This window comes from Montipora foliosa, chromosome 2 (genome assembly GCF_036669935.1).
Source record: "Montipora foliosa isolate CH-2021 chromosome 2, ASM3666993v2, whole genome shotgun sequence".
NCBI lineage: Eukaryota > Metazoa > Cnidaria > Anthozoa > Scleractinia > Acroporidae > Montipora > Montipora foliosa.
In genome coordinates this window covers 34,220,879-34,235,712 of record NC_090870.1, presented here as the reverse complement: position 1 = coordinate 34,235,712, position 14,834 = coordinate 34,220,879, and the positions used below count along the sequence as shown (strand labels likewise).

The following is a 14,834-nucleotide window of genomic DNA, read 5'->3' as shown; positions in this document are numbered from 1 at the left end:
GAGGATATTACATGGCCGCGCGGGATACGAATGTTATCTTCGAGTGCTGAAAGATATTGATGAAATGTCCAGATTTAAAACCACTTTTTTCTTTCATTTTCAAAATGATGAAAAAGTAGTCACCAACCGCTAAAACACGCATGTTGTGCAACATGAAACAAGATATATATGAAAGTCATGAAAAGCAAATCATGATAATGTAAAATTTTGCAATAAAAATGTTAATGTAGTAGAGAAGAATTATATTGAAGCACAAAAGTATCTTACAATGAAGACGAAGCTCGCGTGTTATTGGCTAATCGTGTTCGTTACCATGACGATTTTTAGCAAAAGGAGGAATCCTGGTATTTCATCAGTATATAAGGCAATAATAAAGTTGAAGAAATATTTATTTGGGAATAAAACGAAAGAAAGCGTCACGCTTTTCGCTACCCGAGGACTATTACTAATAGTCCTAATAGCGTAGCCATTAGGCTACAATAGTTTCGAATTGTGCAGCAACAAGAGAACAGGGTCGAGGTTCAAGGGAATAATTTTCGTTTTCCTTTGGTTTGAACAAAACAAAACGCTAATTATTCCCCTGAACCTCGACTTTATTCTTTTGTTGCAGTGGAAAGCAAACCATTAAAATGCAGGATTTGCATTAGTCCACTATTTGGGTGATGCTAATATTATTTGGACTAAAACCAAATCATCTTTTATTTCGTTATCCAATGCATTGTGTTTTTGTTTGCAGGAAATGAATGGTCAAATCTAGTTTCCTTACAGATCTAGTAGAAATTCCTTTTTTCCGGCAAGCTAGTGTTTTCCCTTTATTTCTTTTAATTCATATTATTTGTATGGGAACGGGTAAGCTTGTTCGTGTTACAAAGGAGAGGCCCGTTCAGTTTTTGTTTAAGAGGAAGCCAGTGCAGCTTTTGTAAGATAAGAGTAATGTGATCAGTCTTCCTCATGCACACAGTTAATCTTGTCGCAGTATTCTGCAATCCCTGAAGTTTACACAGCCAAATTTTAATTCGACCTTGCCTAGTAAATACCCGTCGGAAAAGAGGGCATGCAGGCCGAGACAGGTAACTGAGGTTGTTTTCTCGTTGCTTGAAAAAGGGGCGCATGACATTTGAACCCATTAAAGAACAGCATCGAAACCGCTTCGTTACTCGGTAATTTATGACAAGCCGCCTTAACCTGGATCCTCCACATAACAGTACCATAAACAAGGCATAACGAGACTCTGTTTACGTCCTTTTTTTAATGAAAAAAATTCCCTAGCTCTCTTCGGATCCAAACAAAGAAGGGCGGAGATAAATAAGAACACCTTTTTCTGTACGAAATTCATCAGGTACTCTGGTACACGGAAGGCTTTATAACATGAAAGGAGATTGGCAAGGTACATAAACCTTTGAGCTGTACATTCTTTTACACCAAGCTTTGTCGTGTTTCACGTCCCAGTAGAAAAACAAGTTTCTTTCCTTCTTCATTAACAATTAATGAGAAGGCTAACGATCGTAATTTGAATCAATTCTTCAAAAGTGCGTCCACGATTTTGTTTTAAAAAAATGGCACCCCAGTGTTTGTTGACTTGGGTGCAAATTACTTTGTATTTCTTTCTTATTATAATCAGTTTTAAAGTTCATCTTTATCATGCTCCGCTTCCTCAGGCTTCTCCTCCTCCGTGGGAGCGCCTTCTCCACCTTGTCCGCCTCCCTGTCCTTGGTACAACTTACTAACAATAGGCTGCACAACATCCTCAAGTTCTTTTTTCTGTTTTTTAAAGTCATCTACCTCGGCTTCTTGGTTCTTGTCAAGCCACGAAATCTTCTCCTCCACGACTTTGCTGATCGTTTCTTTGTCATCCTCTGACAGTTTTCCACCGAGTTTCTCTTTGTCACCGATTTGGTTCTTCAAGGAGTAAGCATAGCTCTCAAGTTCGTTTCGTGCTTCCACACGTTCCTTCACCTTTTTGTCATCGTCGGCAAACTTCTCGGCATCGTTGACCATACGCTCAATGTCTTCTGGTGAAAGCCTGTTCTGATCATTAGTGATGGTAATCTTTTCCTTGTTTCCAGTGCCTTTGTCTTCAGCCGACACTCGCAAGATGCCATTAACATCGATCTCAAAAGTGACTTCGATTTGTGGTACACCACGTGGTGCAGGAGGAATTCCAGTCAAATCGAACTTTCCAAGAAGATGGTTATTCTTGGTCATTGGGCGTTCGCCTTCAAATACTTGGATCGTGACAGTGTTCTGGTTGTCTGCTGCAGTCGAGAAGATCTGTGCCTTCTTTGTTGGGATGACCGAGTTTCTGTTGATCAGCTTGGTCATGACTCCTCCTACTGTCTCAATACCAAGAGTAAGCGGGTTAACATCAAGAAGAACAACCTCTCCAGTATCTTCCTCACCGCCCAACACTCCAGCTTGAACAGCTGCTCCGTAGGCAACAGCTTCATCAGGGTTGATGCCACGGCTTGGTTCCTTGCCACCGAATTCTTCTTTGACAAGCTGCTGGATCTTGGGAATACGAGTTGAGCCACCAACAAGGACAATTTCATGGATTTCACTCTTCTTCAAATCAGAATCTTTAAGTACCTGCCTGACTGGTTCCATTGTAGAACGGAAAAGTTTCTAAAAAAATAGGTAAAAAAAAAACACTCGATTACGATAAATAAATTATTAAAGAAGCAACTTAATCATGTCAACTTAACACTTTCATTTTAATTTTTCCGTGTTAAATACCCATTGTTTTTCCATCATTGTATTTTCCAGTGCCCCACACTCGCGTTGTTATTTCGTATTCATACTAAACCGAATAGCGGTTCATTTCTATTCGCAACTGGCAATCGATGTTGGTCATTCGAAACATGTATTGTAAACTCAAAACTGTGCGTTTCTACTTGAAAATTATTTCATGTCTGCTAGTAGTTCGCAAATTTGGAAATATTGTGCACGACTTAGCAGCCAAATATGAAAGAAAGCTGAGGCCCACATCAGTTTTAACACTTTCATCAAACTATACTATTTGGAAGATTGAATCCACCAAACTGTTTCACTTAACTGCAATGTTATGGTACCATATGAAACACCAATAAATGCTAAACAAAATGCTTTCATTCATGTGACATAACAGTTTGCCATGGCAACAAAAGAGTAATCTTAAAAACACCCTATATTTCGTCTTTAAACATGTTTATCTCAAAAACGAACTTGGTGACCCCCATTTTTTATTGCAGGGGAGTGATTAGCACATTAACGGTACGTTCGATTGACCCAATTCCGGAATAAGAATACGTGGAGTGATGATTAAAACGGTATGTTTGGCGTGTTTCAAAGCTGTAAGGATGATAAAAATATGTTTAAAATAGCATTTTAGCAAATGTTTGACAATTTTAATGTGAATCTCCGCAAAAATGAAGGATTTCCAACTTGTATTCCATGTATTCCTATTCCGGAATACCGTCAATCGAATGCACTTTAAGGGTGCACTTTTTTGGGAAAATCCAAAACCGAATTGTGATCTCAGATCAATGGATTCTTCAGCCTAAAAAAAAAGCAAAATCCGAAAAAGGATTATTTTCCATGACTATGCAAACAAACAAACCCAGAGTTGGGTGGAATTTCAAAAACCAAAAAAAAACCTGGCTTGTTTTGGAGAAATTCTTCAATGAAAATGCCACCAGAAAAAAAAGTACCGTTGTGATCAATAAAAAGAAATGACGGAGAACATGCGTGCTAAGGTACAAATCGATTACAGAGGGTATTTTTGCAGTTAACTTTTTTAACTGTAGGAAAGGTGCTAGTGTAATTTCTGGTGTGAAATCTGCAGGAAACCTAACTACATGTATTTTTGACCTATTCGTGTCTTCAATCGGACAGTAAAAATGGCACCAGAAAAACATTTGGGCGACGCTGTTATGTGCAGTAGCTGTTGCGTATCATTTTTGCATGGAAAACAGCTTGTCAAAAACTTGAAAATCCTTTCCCAAAAAAACACTGAAGTGGTGAATTTCAAAAATCCTGATTTACATTTGATCCAAAGTATCCTCCTAGAGTGTGGATACTTTGGATTCATGATCTCTGTTTTTGGATTTCGCCAAAATAACGCAACATCCGTTTCTGGATTCAAGAATCCATTTTGCAATTTTACCAAAAAAAAAAAACACACCCTAAGATAAAACTCTCTGCAAAAAAATTATCTGGAGCAGATCATAGCAACCTTCACAATCAGAAAATTTTAAGGTGGCTCTGAATCCGCTCCAGAAAATTTTTTTTTGCACAGAGGTTCATCTTAGTCTTCTAAACACTTCTCAGCAATATGAAATGTGGGGCGCCAAGCTCGTTTTTTAGATATAGGTGCTTAAACACACAATATAGGGCATTTTAAGATGGTTCTTTTGTTGCCATGGTAATTTATCACGTGAGATTAATATGTGCATCTTGTTAAGCAATTCTTGGTGTTTCATGAATTAAAATTACCAAGGTCAAAGTTGTTGAGGAACCTTTAAATGAATCCATGCCATCATTATCAAGCCAATTATTAAAGTTTCAGTTCAGGTAAAATATTTAAATAAATGTATTGTTATGTAAACAGATTCCATTCATTCCAAACTCTTAACATGAGAGTACCATAGATTTCCTTTATTACACCTGAACCTTATCCTTAATATTTTCAAACCATTCCATGTATAGATATCTCATTGACTTAGTAATTTAATTAACTTGATGATGAGTGTCACTCAACAACTTGAACTGGTTGATTTATTATTCTTAAATGAGCATGTGTTGTTAGTGTAGGAGGATCATTGAGAATGGCTGCCACTCAGATTCCTCTTTATCTCCCTACAGTCATTACTGTCAGTAATTACTTTTATAAACTCTTCAACTCCTCTCTTTACTTGGTTGATACAACCAACTTACCAAGCTTTTCCCACAGACCCAAACAGCACCACAGTTTCCTTAGAAACTAAACCCATGAGCTGTTTTTGGAGCCAAGTAAAAAAAAAAAAAAAAAGGGAAAACCTGGTGTGGTGATAGGGTTTGCAATTCTGTAATAGGTAGCTAAAAAGTATTTTCTTGAGAAATACTCACCAAGTTCAATTCCTCAAAGCGTGCACGTGTCAGTGTCTCAGAGAAGTCTTCTCCATCAAAGAAAGATTCAATCTCAATCCTGGCCTGATGCTGGCTGCTAAGGGCTCGCTTGGCTTTCTCAACTTCACGTCGAAGCTTCTGAACAGCTCTGTTATCTTTGCGCACATCTTTACCCTTCTTCTTCTTGTACAGCTTTATAAAATGTTCCATAACTTTCTGGTCAAAATCTTCACCTCCTAAGATTCAAAAGCAATGGTTGGGGTTAATCTACAGCAAACAGTAAGGTTAGAGTGGAGCTAATAGAAAAAATTCTTCTTGCAGCATACATGTAAAAACCATTGTGCAGTTCAAATTTATTGAACTCAGATTTCTTACGATCTGATCACATGACTATGAAATGGTACTGCAAGGCAAACAGGGTGGTGAACTTTGCTTTACCATGAGAAGTCAGGAAAATGAAATCATGAACGTCTCTTAAAACTAGCAGCTGGCTGATTTGACCAGCTGCAAAAGAACTTTTTGTTGTTTGAATTAAGTATTAGAGATTTACTCAACATAAACTATCAGAAAAACCATCTTAGAAACTCAAGCAAGCCACCTTCACGTGACTTTGTTGCACGATTGTATACCAAAAAAGGTTCCTAACCATAATCCTGAAGAATGCAAAAGGAGGGCATTGCTTAAAAGGACACAATGATGAAGTTATGATGTCATGTAAGGTCATGTCACGACTTTAAAATATGTTACTCTTGCCGTAGCCCTGGAAAGAAAAGATGCAAAGGGACCAAAAGCAGCGCAGCTTACCAAGATGAGTGTCACCATTTGTTGCTACCACTTCAAATACACCATTGTCAATGGTCAACAGAGACACATCAAAGGTTCCACCACCAAGATCAAAAACCAAGATGTTCTTCTCTCCTTCCTTCTTGTCCAGACCATAAGCAATAGCAGCAGCAGTTGGCTCGTTGATGATTCGCATCACATTAAGACCAGCAATGGTTCCTGCATCCTTTGTTGCTTGACGCTGAGCATCATTAAAGTAGGCAGGCACTGTGACAACAGCATGTGTGACTTTCTTGCCAAGGTAGGCTTCAGCAATTTCCTGAAAGATCAGAAAACACAATGAATTTCTCTGTTGTGACAAATGGTTCTTGAGACAAATGAATGTTTTAATAACATAACTTGCTACAAATTATTAAGAAACCTAGACCACTACAGAGTAGGTCCACCTAGAAGGCCCTTCATAACTTGATGTCAACCCTCCCTGAACACATACTTTTGCACTATGATAAAAAAAACAAATTAGGCTTTTGTTAACCTTCAAATTTGTCCTGTTCACAGATTTCAACTTTGTAAAGCAGCAGTGTTCATGACATGAACAATGAGTAAGCAGGTGTACTATAAACAAGTTTGTACTGCAATCATGTTTGTGAAATTGTTGGTAATGATGATCCATTTTCAGAGATCGAAATAGGCTGTCAACTCTTTCTAGGCTTTTGCCTTTGCTACAACTACAAATTGATCCAATGAAAGCATTAAAAACTTTGAAATTTGTGTTTAAGATAAGTCTCAAAAGAACCTGCTCTGCGATTTTAAAGCAATTGAAATAGCACCGGCAAGCCACTTGAAAATGAAAACTTTCAAAAAAACCTTTCACAGCTGACTGAATTGTTCCTTTTCCTCACCCCAAAATTAAACATTTAGGTACTTATCTAAATGAAGTTACCTTCATTTTAACAAGAACCATAGCACTGATTTCTTCCGCTGCAAAAGTCTTCTTTTCTCCCTTGACGTTCACTTGAATGTGGGGCTTCTTATTCTTTTCGATCACCTTGAAAGGGAAGTACGTTAAGTCGTGTTGAACCGATTTATCGTCCCATGTTCTACCGATGAGTCGCTTAGCATCAAAAACCGTATTCTCTGGGTTCGTAGTAAGCTGATTTTTCGCTCCATCACCGATGAGTCTTTCCCCTTCAGGAGTAAAAGCCACGTACGATGGAGTGATGCGATTTCCTTGGTCATTTGCGATGATTTCAACTCGTCCATTCTTAAATACACCAACACTGTAAAAAAAAAAGATATTTTTGGAGGACGTCAAAAAAGGGGAGAAAGGTGACGCAACTCAACTTAAAGATCTCCATGCTAAATCCTAACAACTTTTGGAGATGGGCGACATCTAGAAACATGATGGCTACTCTAACATGATCATTTCAAAGCACTTTACGATATTAAGAGATCTTGCTGGTTTCTGACATTCAACGACATACAAACAATTTGTACAACTCGCTGTTGAACAGTTACCGCATAGGGAACAAAAGCTGTTCGCCGGGCGAAGGGAAAACAACAGTTGGAATCACATACTCACCATGAATACGTTGTACCAAGATCGATACCGATGACAGTTCCAAAATCTTTTTTGTCTGCTTTTTCGTCCTTTTTGCTGTCATCAGCATTAACTAGTAATAAACTACTGGCTAAAGCCAAGGCACAAAATGTGCAAATACTCTTCATTGTGAAAAATTGGTCCTATACTTCTCCTCAACACTTTTGACAGAAACAAACCCGCGAAACACTACAGAAATTTCATGACAAGTAGGAACTCAGATGGTTGATATTTCGCTCGTCTCCACGCGTGTAGCTCGCTGATTGGTCGTTTACTTTTCTGTTGGCTGCCTCTCATTGGTCCACGCATTTACATTTCGTCATTACCCTCGGAAAAAGTCGGATGTCGTGTCACACGCAGAAATCGCCAGCGTTGCGCAACAAACTCACTTCCGGTTACAAGCAGACATATTGGATAACTAGATTTTTTTATATGTCAGTTCTCCATGTTTGATGGTGTTAAGATTTCACATGTTGCATAGGCACATCTTAGAAGAAAGAACAAATTTCGCATCATTAAATTTAACTGTAAGTTATATTATTGCGGCCTTCTATGTGGCGGAGTCAGAAGAAAGGAAATCATCAACCTCGTTCCCAGTGTCTCCACTCTCATCGTCAAAGAGACCATGGGAACGAGGTCGGGAAATCATCGGAGAACATTGTCGGTAATTTGTCCGGGAACTATCGGAACCTCGCTTGCGTGTTAATAAGTAGAGCCTCACATTTTCAGTGAGGTGAAGTGCGGAGCATTGATCGCCTGGATTTGGTTGAAAGTGTCCAAGTTATCGTTACCTACTCATCACAGCATAATGACTCACATGTTCATCACAATGACTTCGAACGATGACTTCAATATTTGACTTTGACGTTCTCCACAAGGTCGCGCTCTTGAAGGTACATGTAAGCATGTGGGCTCTTTATGCGAATTTCAACTTATTTGATGCCGACTTCGATAAGTTTATTCAAAGAGCGCGGCACTATATCGTAGATAATTCTGTCTATTTGGTTTTTTATTGTGACCGCACGTCAGGACTCGAGCAATCATACGGTATTCTACATTGCGACCACGTGGTCCGTTGTCGGTTTGGTGGACGCAAGCACCCTTCACGGTATTCCTTCTTTGACTACATTGAATTAATTCTCTTTTAAGTTAAGCCACGTTAATTTTGTTGAGCGCTTCATACATGCCGTACGTAGAGGTGTTTTAGGCAACTTTTCTGTGATTTGATTTGATCACGTGGTTGCCCTCAAGCAAAGTAAAGCTGGGCGCAAATTGCCCTTTGTCCACCCTGCTCCTTTGTCCTCTACTCATCGAAAAGAGAAAGATGTGGTTGGACTAGTATGGTAGAGATGCTATGTGGCCGAAAATTGCGGAGATTGGGAAAGGTCTTGTCGTATTAAGGTCGACTGTGTGAGGTTGGGTAGATTTCAGTGTCTTTTATGTTGTGGACCACAGCTCAAGCGTGGTTGATGTTTGTATTCAATTTTTTTTGACAAGTGGCAACCCATGTCATTTGTGTGGGTTCTTCTTGTCCTGTTCAGTTCTTCTTTTCATTGCTAGGGACTTGTGCAGAGAAGCCTGTCTATTTCCAGGTGCTCCAAACCAACACTGTTGCTCTCCTTCTCCACTTACGTCTTCGACGTCTTCTTTGGTCGTCCTCGCTTCCTCTTGCCCTTCACTTCGAACTCCAATGCTTTTCTCAGAACATGCCCATCACCCCTCCTCAACGCATGCCCATACCATCTCACTCCATTTGCCTTTGCCATCTGAACCACTGTTTCCTTCAATCCCAACATCTCCACGAGATCCTCAGTCCTTCTCAAAATTGCTATCTCATTTTCCCTCACACCATGTCTCACTCCCATATAACATCACCACTCTTACACAACTCCGATAAAGCATTCCTTTCACCTTCAGCAAGAACCTTTTTGAGTTCAGCAAGTCTCCACATTTCCCTGAACTTCACCCAGCCAATTCTTGCTCTTGCTGTCACAGCTGCCTTGCAGCCACCACTTGCATTCACCCTATCCCCCAAATAACAGAAACCTTTCACTGTTTCCACCTCTTCGCACAACTCCTCCACCGGTTCCACTAATCCATTTGCTTCTTGCATCTTCCACACACCAAATCTCTCCCCAACCTTGAAGTTACCCTCTTCACTTTTGCGCGTCTTCCATGGATCCATTTCGCACATTTCACACACAACACTGAATTTGCCATTACTCGCTTCCCACAAATATCACATGGATCTACCTTACTCACAGACACTTCACCTTCTGCCCCACTCACTACCACCTTTGTCTTCCCGAGGTTCACTTTCAGCCCCTTGCTGTCGAATGCCTCCTTCCATTTCCAGAACTTCTCCCTCAGTCCCTCCATCATCTGGAATCTAGGGGAATAAGGGAACATGGCTAATTTGAACTGGATAACAGGAGACAATGTCAATTTTTTTTAAGGAACGAGGGAAGAAAAGCAATTTTAGGGATAAAAAGCCTGGGAAGTTAAGTTTGAAAGTAATTAATTTTGAGGAACAAGGGAACACAAGCAAATATTTAAAGGGAGCAAAGGAACAAGGACTCCCCTTCCCCCCGGGAGGGCTTCAAGATGGTTATATTATTTGAAATCTTGACTGCTTCAGCTGAAAGCCCATTGTGACTAATAATACTAAAAGAATTCAATCAAAGTAAGTTGCTGGAGGAGACTGTTTTATCATATTTGCAGAATATTAACCACCCACATGTACAATTGCACTGATGATGAACAGTTTATAATGGGAATCTCTCTTAGTTTATCAATGAAGAAGAAGTTAACTGTTTCAGCTGATGGTGCACTATACTATTTTCCTGTTTTTACAACCTAATTCAACTCTTCTCTACCTAACAAAAGCCTCAATGTTCACATGAATCCCACAGGTCTATGGGTCCTTGTCACTTGGAATACAGTAACTGGTGCAGTAGGACTCACGTGGTTGGTTTGTTTTTTTATTGTCAACATAGATACTATACCTTTTGCTGACAGTCAAAATTTCTAAGAAAGCTCCTGAATTTGTGTGTATAGCATTGTCTGATTGACAGGGCTGGTGCATTATACACCAAAAGTGACATAAAGTTAGTCAATTTGACTGCATATTTGTTAAGTTTCTTTGATTCCTTTTGTGCCAAAATCTTTAAACAAGTCAACAAACATGGAGATCAGTGGCATTGGGAATGTCTTTTGCTTTGGGATGGTGTGAGCCATTGTTTTAGATTGCAAAAACAAAATTCAGTGGTTGTTTTACTGTCTAACTTGGAAAATGGTCGAATCCTTGAAATGTCTCAGAACTATCAATACTATTGTTAAGTTAAGGCATTTGAAAGTCTTCCTCCAAACACAATTATTACTGTATGAAAACTACCGATCTGTGGAATGGGCCGAATTACATGTGATGTTCTTAAGCAGCACAAAACGACTGCAACATTGGAAAAACATGTTTTCAAAATTTATCTCTGTTTTCTTTGGCAATCGCAGAAAAACTTGCCACAACGAGAAACCTGTGAAGTCTCTCCCCTCTCCAATAATTTCTGGTATAATCTTCATTCTCAAGTCTTCTCCGAGAGCTTTTCCACGAGCATAGAGCCTTCCATGTGCGCTCAGTTCTGCTGTTACCTCTTAAGTATTTGAACTATTTACAAGCGAAAGCGGGCAGGGTAGAGACATGTAAATTCCCGCCCATTCCACAGATCGGTGGGTTTTCGTAGTATACTGGTTTATCAAGAGATTAGGGTTCATGTTTGGTCTTTTGGGGAGGTTGTAGTTTGCTCTTTTTTGTTAGCTTGCATAGTTGGCAGGATATTTTTATTGCAGGATTATTTAAACACGCGGGAGTGAATCGATGGTTGCTTCATTGTTTTGGCTGCAAGTGACTAGTCCCCATGCCAGTTGCGAACAATACTGTCATACTTGCAAGTGTTTCCTGCGGTAAATATCCCACCAGTTATGCAGGGTACACTTTATAATTTTGTTAAATATTGTTTATTCTAAAACCTGCCCTTTTTTTTACAAGTTTGTTTTTTGATTGTGTGGTTTCAGAGAATACCCATACCTCCTCAACAGAGGGTCACAGAAATTCTGAGAGGTGGTGGGATGTAAAAGCAAAAAATTTCCGAAGAGGAGATACATGTAGGTTCACAAACGTTGCTGAGTTTGATCGAATAAAACTAACTTAAAACCTACCCACTTTCTCAAGCAGGTAACCAAAAACAAATGGAGCTCCCTGTCCATTGATCACAACGTTAGTAATATTCATGTTTGTCCTGTAGTTTCCAGGATAGTTACAACTTTGTACAAATCTATCACATAGATGTTTTTCGCCAGCAGAAACTGCTTGTAACAAAATGGCTGACTTGGTTCAACTGTCGAATTTCATTCTTTATAGATTCTTTAGATGACCATTATTATAAACTGTGTGAGCAATATCCCTTCATGGGATGAATAATGACATATGATTTATGTTCTCTACACATTCATCTTCAAATAGCAGAGTACGAGTTAGCAGAAATTAAGTAAGCTTTTCTTTCACCTACTTTCCGCCCATAATAATTATGCTGGTCGCACCACAAGGTAAACTTCTTTGAGACTGTTTTACTACATAAAGTACATGGAGAATATTGCAGATAAAGAAGAAGGAAGAAGAGGTAGAATTTCCCTCAGAGCCGTATGAAACATTTGAGTGTCTTGAAAACAAAGATCCCTGAGACGCTAAGACTCAAAAATGAAGAAAAGTAACCCAAAACCCTCAATTTGGCTAACCCTAGGCCTAACTAGGCCTGAAGTTGTTTTTTTGGCCTAGGGTTAGCCAAATTGTGGGTTTTGGGTTACTTTTCTTCATTTTTGAGTCTTAGGCTCTTAGGAGTCTTTGTTTTCAAGACACTTGAAGCATTTGGGTGTTAAATGTTGCGTGAGTGGATGATGATTTCTTTGTCTGCGATCGAAGCCACACAAAGACCCTTCCAAATGGCTTGTTTTTCACAAATAAATTGCATTTCTGTAAAACAGAAATGTCATGGTGTTTTGCCGTAAGAGCTAACTAATGGACGTTGTACTTTGAAAATTATGTGGGTTTAAACTATGTAATTCGATATGTTGCTGTGGATCACTGAATAAGTTTAAATGCATGCCTTCAGAACATTGGTTTAGATTATCAGAATAAAAAAACGTTTTTCAATTAATATTTAACTTGATAGAGTATATTGCTTATCATTCTCAGTGATGTTTATTTTTTCATTGGCAAGAGTTTTGTTCCTTACAATGCAAGAAAACATTGCAAATAATGAAGCTTTTTGGGATCTTCTCACTTAGTTTAGTTACATGGCTCTGCGAAATACACTACAACAGCAAATCATGTGTTTTATTTTTGTTTTGTTGTTTTGTAAAAAATGTATACTTTCCAGGGGGTAGGGAAGCCTTGTGGAAAAAACATGGGAATTCCAAGGGGTGGTGGGGTTTCATGAGCACTGCTTGGGAAGGAAATTCCAGAGGGGAGGAAAGTTAAAGAGCAAAAAGCCCTCCATGGGTGGGGTATGGATATTTTCTGACACCACACATTGTAGGCTTTTTCTAGAGACGGTCTGTACACTGCAAGTGTTGTGCCAATGATGATTACGAATATTTGCTAGCTGATCATCCTGAAGTGATGATAACCTTAACCACCGAGATCGCTGAGGCACTATCTGACTTCTCTCTGAAGGGATTGGGTCTAAACCCTTTGGAATAATAAACATGAAAATGAATGAACAAGCAATAATCAGTAATAATGAAAATGAATCCTTCTTACCACGCAGGAGACTGATGCACCAACAAATTTAATGGAGCTGCCTTCCACTGGAAGAAAGGCATGTGTGCAGCACATGTATGCGAGTGTCAAATTTCTTTGTCAAAAAGAAGATTTGGGAACGAGAAGCACAAAGGGTAAAGGCTTCATTTTATCTTCTCTTCAGGGTTATTGTTGATTCTTTTAATTAAAAGGGTATACTTTATCTGATTTTGAGCATGAGTAACTCATTGGGAAGAAGAGAAAAGTGTACAGTCCTTGCACAAGATTCTTTTGTATCTATTGCAAGTTAATCTATTAGGACAGTTTCATTCTTGTAATATTGTTTTGAAAGGGTGTGGTCTGTGATGACTGCATAGTTCAACTGAGCATCAAATCTGCAGTGAAGTTGACATTAGCTCTATCTGACACCACAAAACTTTCAACATCACATAATCCATAAAACTTAGTTTGTTCTTGGTTCTCTACCCCAACCTGTTCTTCTCACTAAAATTAGTTCCAAATTTATTCCTGATTCTACATGTAGCTTGCAAAGAGCTGCTTTGCAAAATTACTAATTCTAATATAATTCATTTTAAAACTTTTTTTTATCAAGACTCTAACAGTAGTGAGGGATATCAAAATGAAATACAGTAGTCCTTGCTTTTTTTGCAGGAAGTTCTGGAAAACTGGGATCTTTCCTAAGTTTGCTTTCCTTCATGTACCTTACCAGTTTACCTGTACTTGCAAGTGAAGGTGCGTTAGTACACTGTACTTTAGTTGTCTTCATGTATGTTATAAATCTTAAAATGAACCATACATGTACACACACTTCTGCTTGCTGTGGTTTGTGATGATTGCATAGTTCATCTGATTGAGAGTGTGATGACGCATTTCTTTCGCTCCTATCTGATACCACTTGCTTCACTTTGCGTGGTCAAAGTCTTTAAGGAATGTCATTTGGTTTACTTGTTAATTTGCTATTCTTTCAGATGAAGTTGTTACAACATAAAATGGTGATGACAAGCAAAGAAGAAAAAGGTTCACCAACTTTTCTCTTATCTTTCTGACAAATCAATCAGTTTTTTGTTTTGCTCTGCCCCCATCAACCCTCCCCCCCCCCCCTCCTTTCCATCCAGCAACCCCACCCTCTCCACCCCACACACCTCCTCTCTCTCTCTCTCTTTTTCGCTCTTTTAATCAGGCAGTTTATTTGACATAAGGATTCTAGAATTCTGTTTAAACTGGCCTAATGGGCCCTTTGCAGGATAGTGATCACATGGTACAAAAACTGCCACACTGGAACGCAAATTGCACACTGTGGCATCTAAAACAAAGCAAGTTAATCCAAATTTTCATTTTTTTAGATGTCCCAGTGGGCAATTTGGATTCCATTATGGCGGTTTTGTACCATGTGATCACTATCCTGCAAAGGGCCCATTACTCAGATTTCACCTTTTTAGATTTGAAAATGAGTTTTTTTAATACCTTATTTTATTTTTTTATTATTAATCAGCATTTGTTTGGTTTTACGTCCTCTCTCTCTTTTAGTTATTATTATTATTAATCAGTATTTGTTTG

At 38.8% G+C, this 14,834-nt stretch overlaps 1 protein-coding gene and 2 non-coding genes across 3 annotated transcripts; 2 read left to right on the top strand and 1 right to left on the bottom strand.

Moving 5' to 3' along the window:
* Positions 1-1,230: 1,230 nt before the first annotated feature.
* On the bottom strand, positions 1,231-7,671 carry LOC137992921 (endoplasmic reticulum chaperone BiP-like). The gene is made up of 5 exons (XM_068838490.1): positions 7,448-7,671; positions 6,809-7,145; positions 5,887-6,184; positions 5,083-5,318; positions 1,231-2,622 (listed from the first exon to the last, which is right to left on the bottom strand). Exons 1-5 carry the CDS (start codon positions 7,591-7,593, stop codon positions 1,624-1,626), a joined length of 2,016 nt encoding a protein of 671 aa, XP_068694591.1. The 5' UTR covers positions 7,594-7,671; the 3' UTR covers positions 1,231-1,623.
* A 5,419-nt stretch (positions 7,672-13,090) lies between these two features.
* On the top strand, positions 13,091-13,169 carry LOC137993965 (small nucleolar RNA SNORD24). Its single transcript, XR_011122078.1, has one exon. It is a non-coding gene; the product is annotated as a small nucleolar RNA SNORD24 (small nucleolar RNA).
* Positions 13,170-14,094: 925 nt separating this feature from the next.
* Positions 14,095-14,174, top strand: LOC137993968 (small nucleolar RNA snR60/Z15/Z230/Z193/J17). The gene has a single exon (XR_011122081.1). It is a non-coding gene; the product is annotated as a small nucleolar RNA snR60/Z15/Z230/Z193/J17 (small nucleolar RNA).
* The last annotated feature ends 660 nt before the right edge of the window (positions 14,175-14,834 follow it).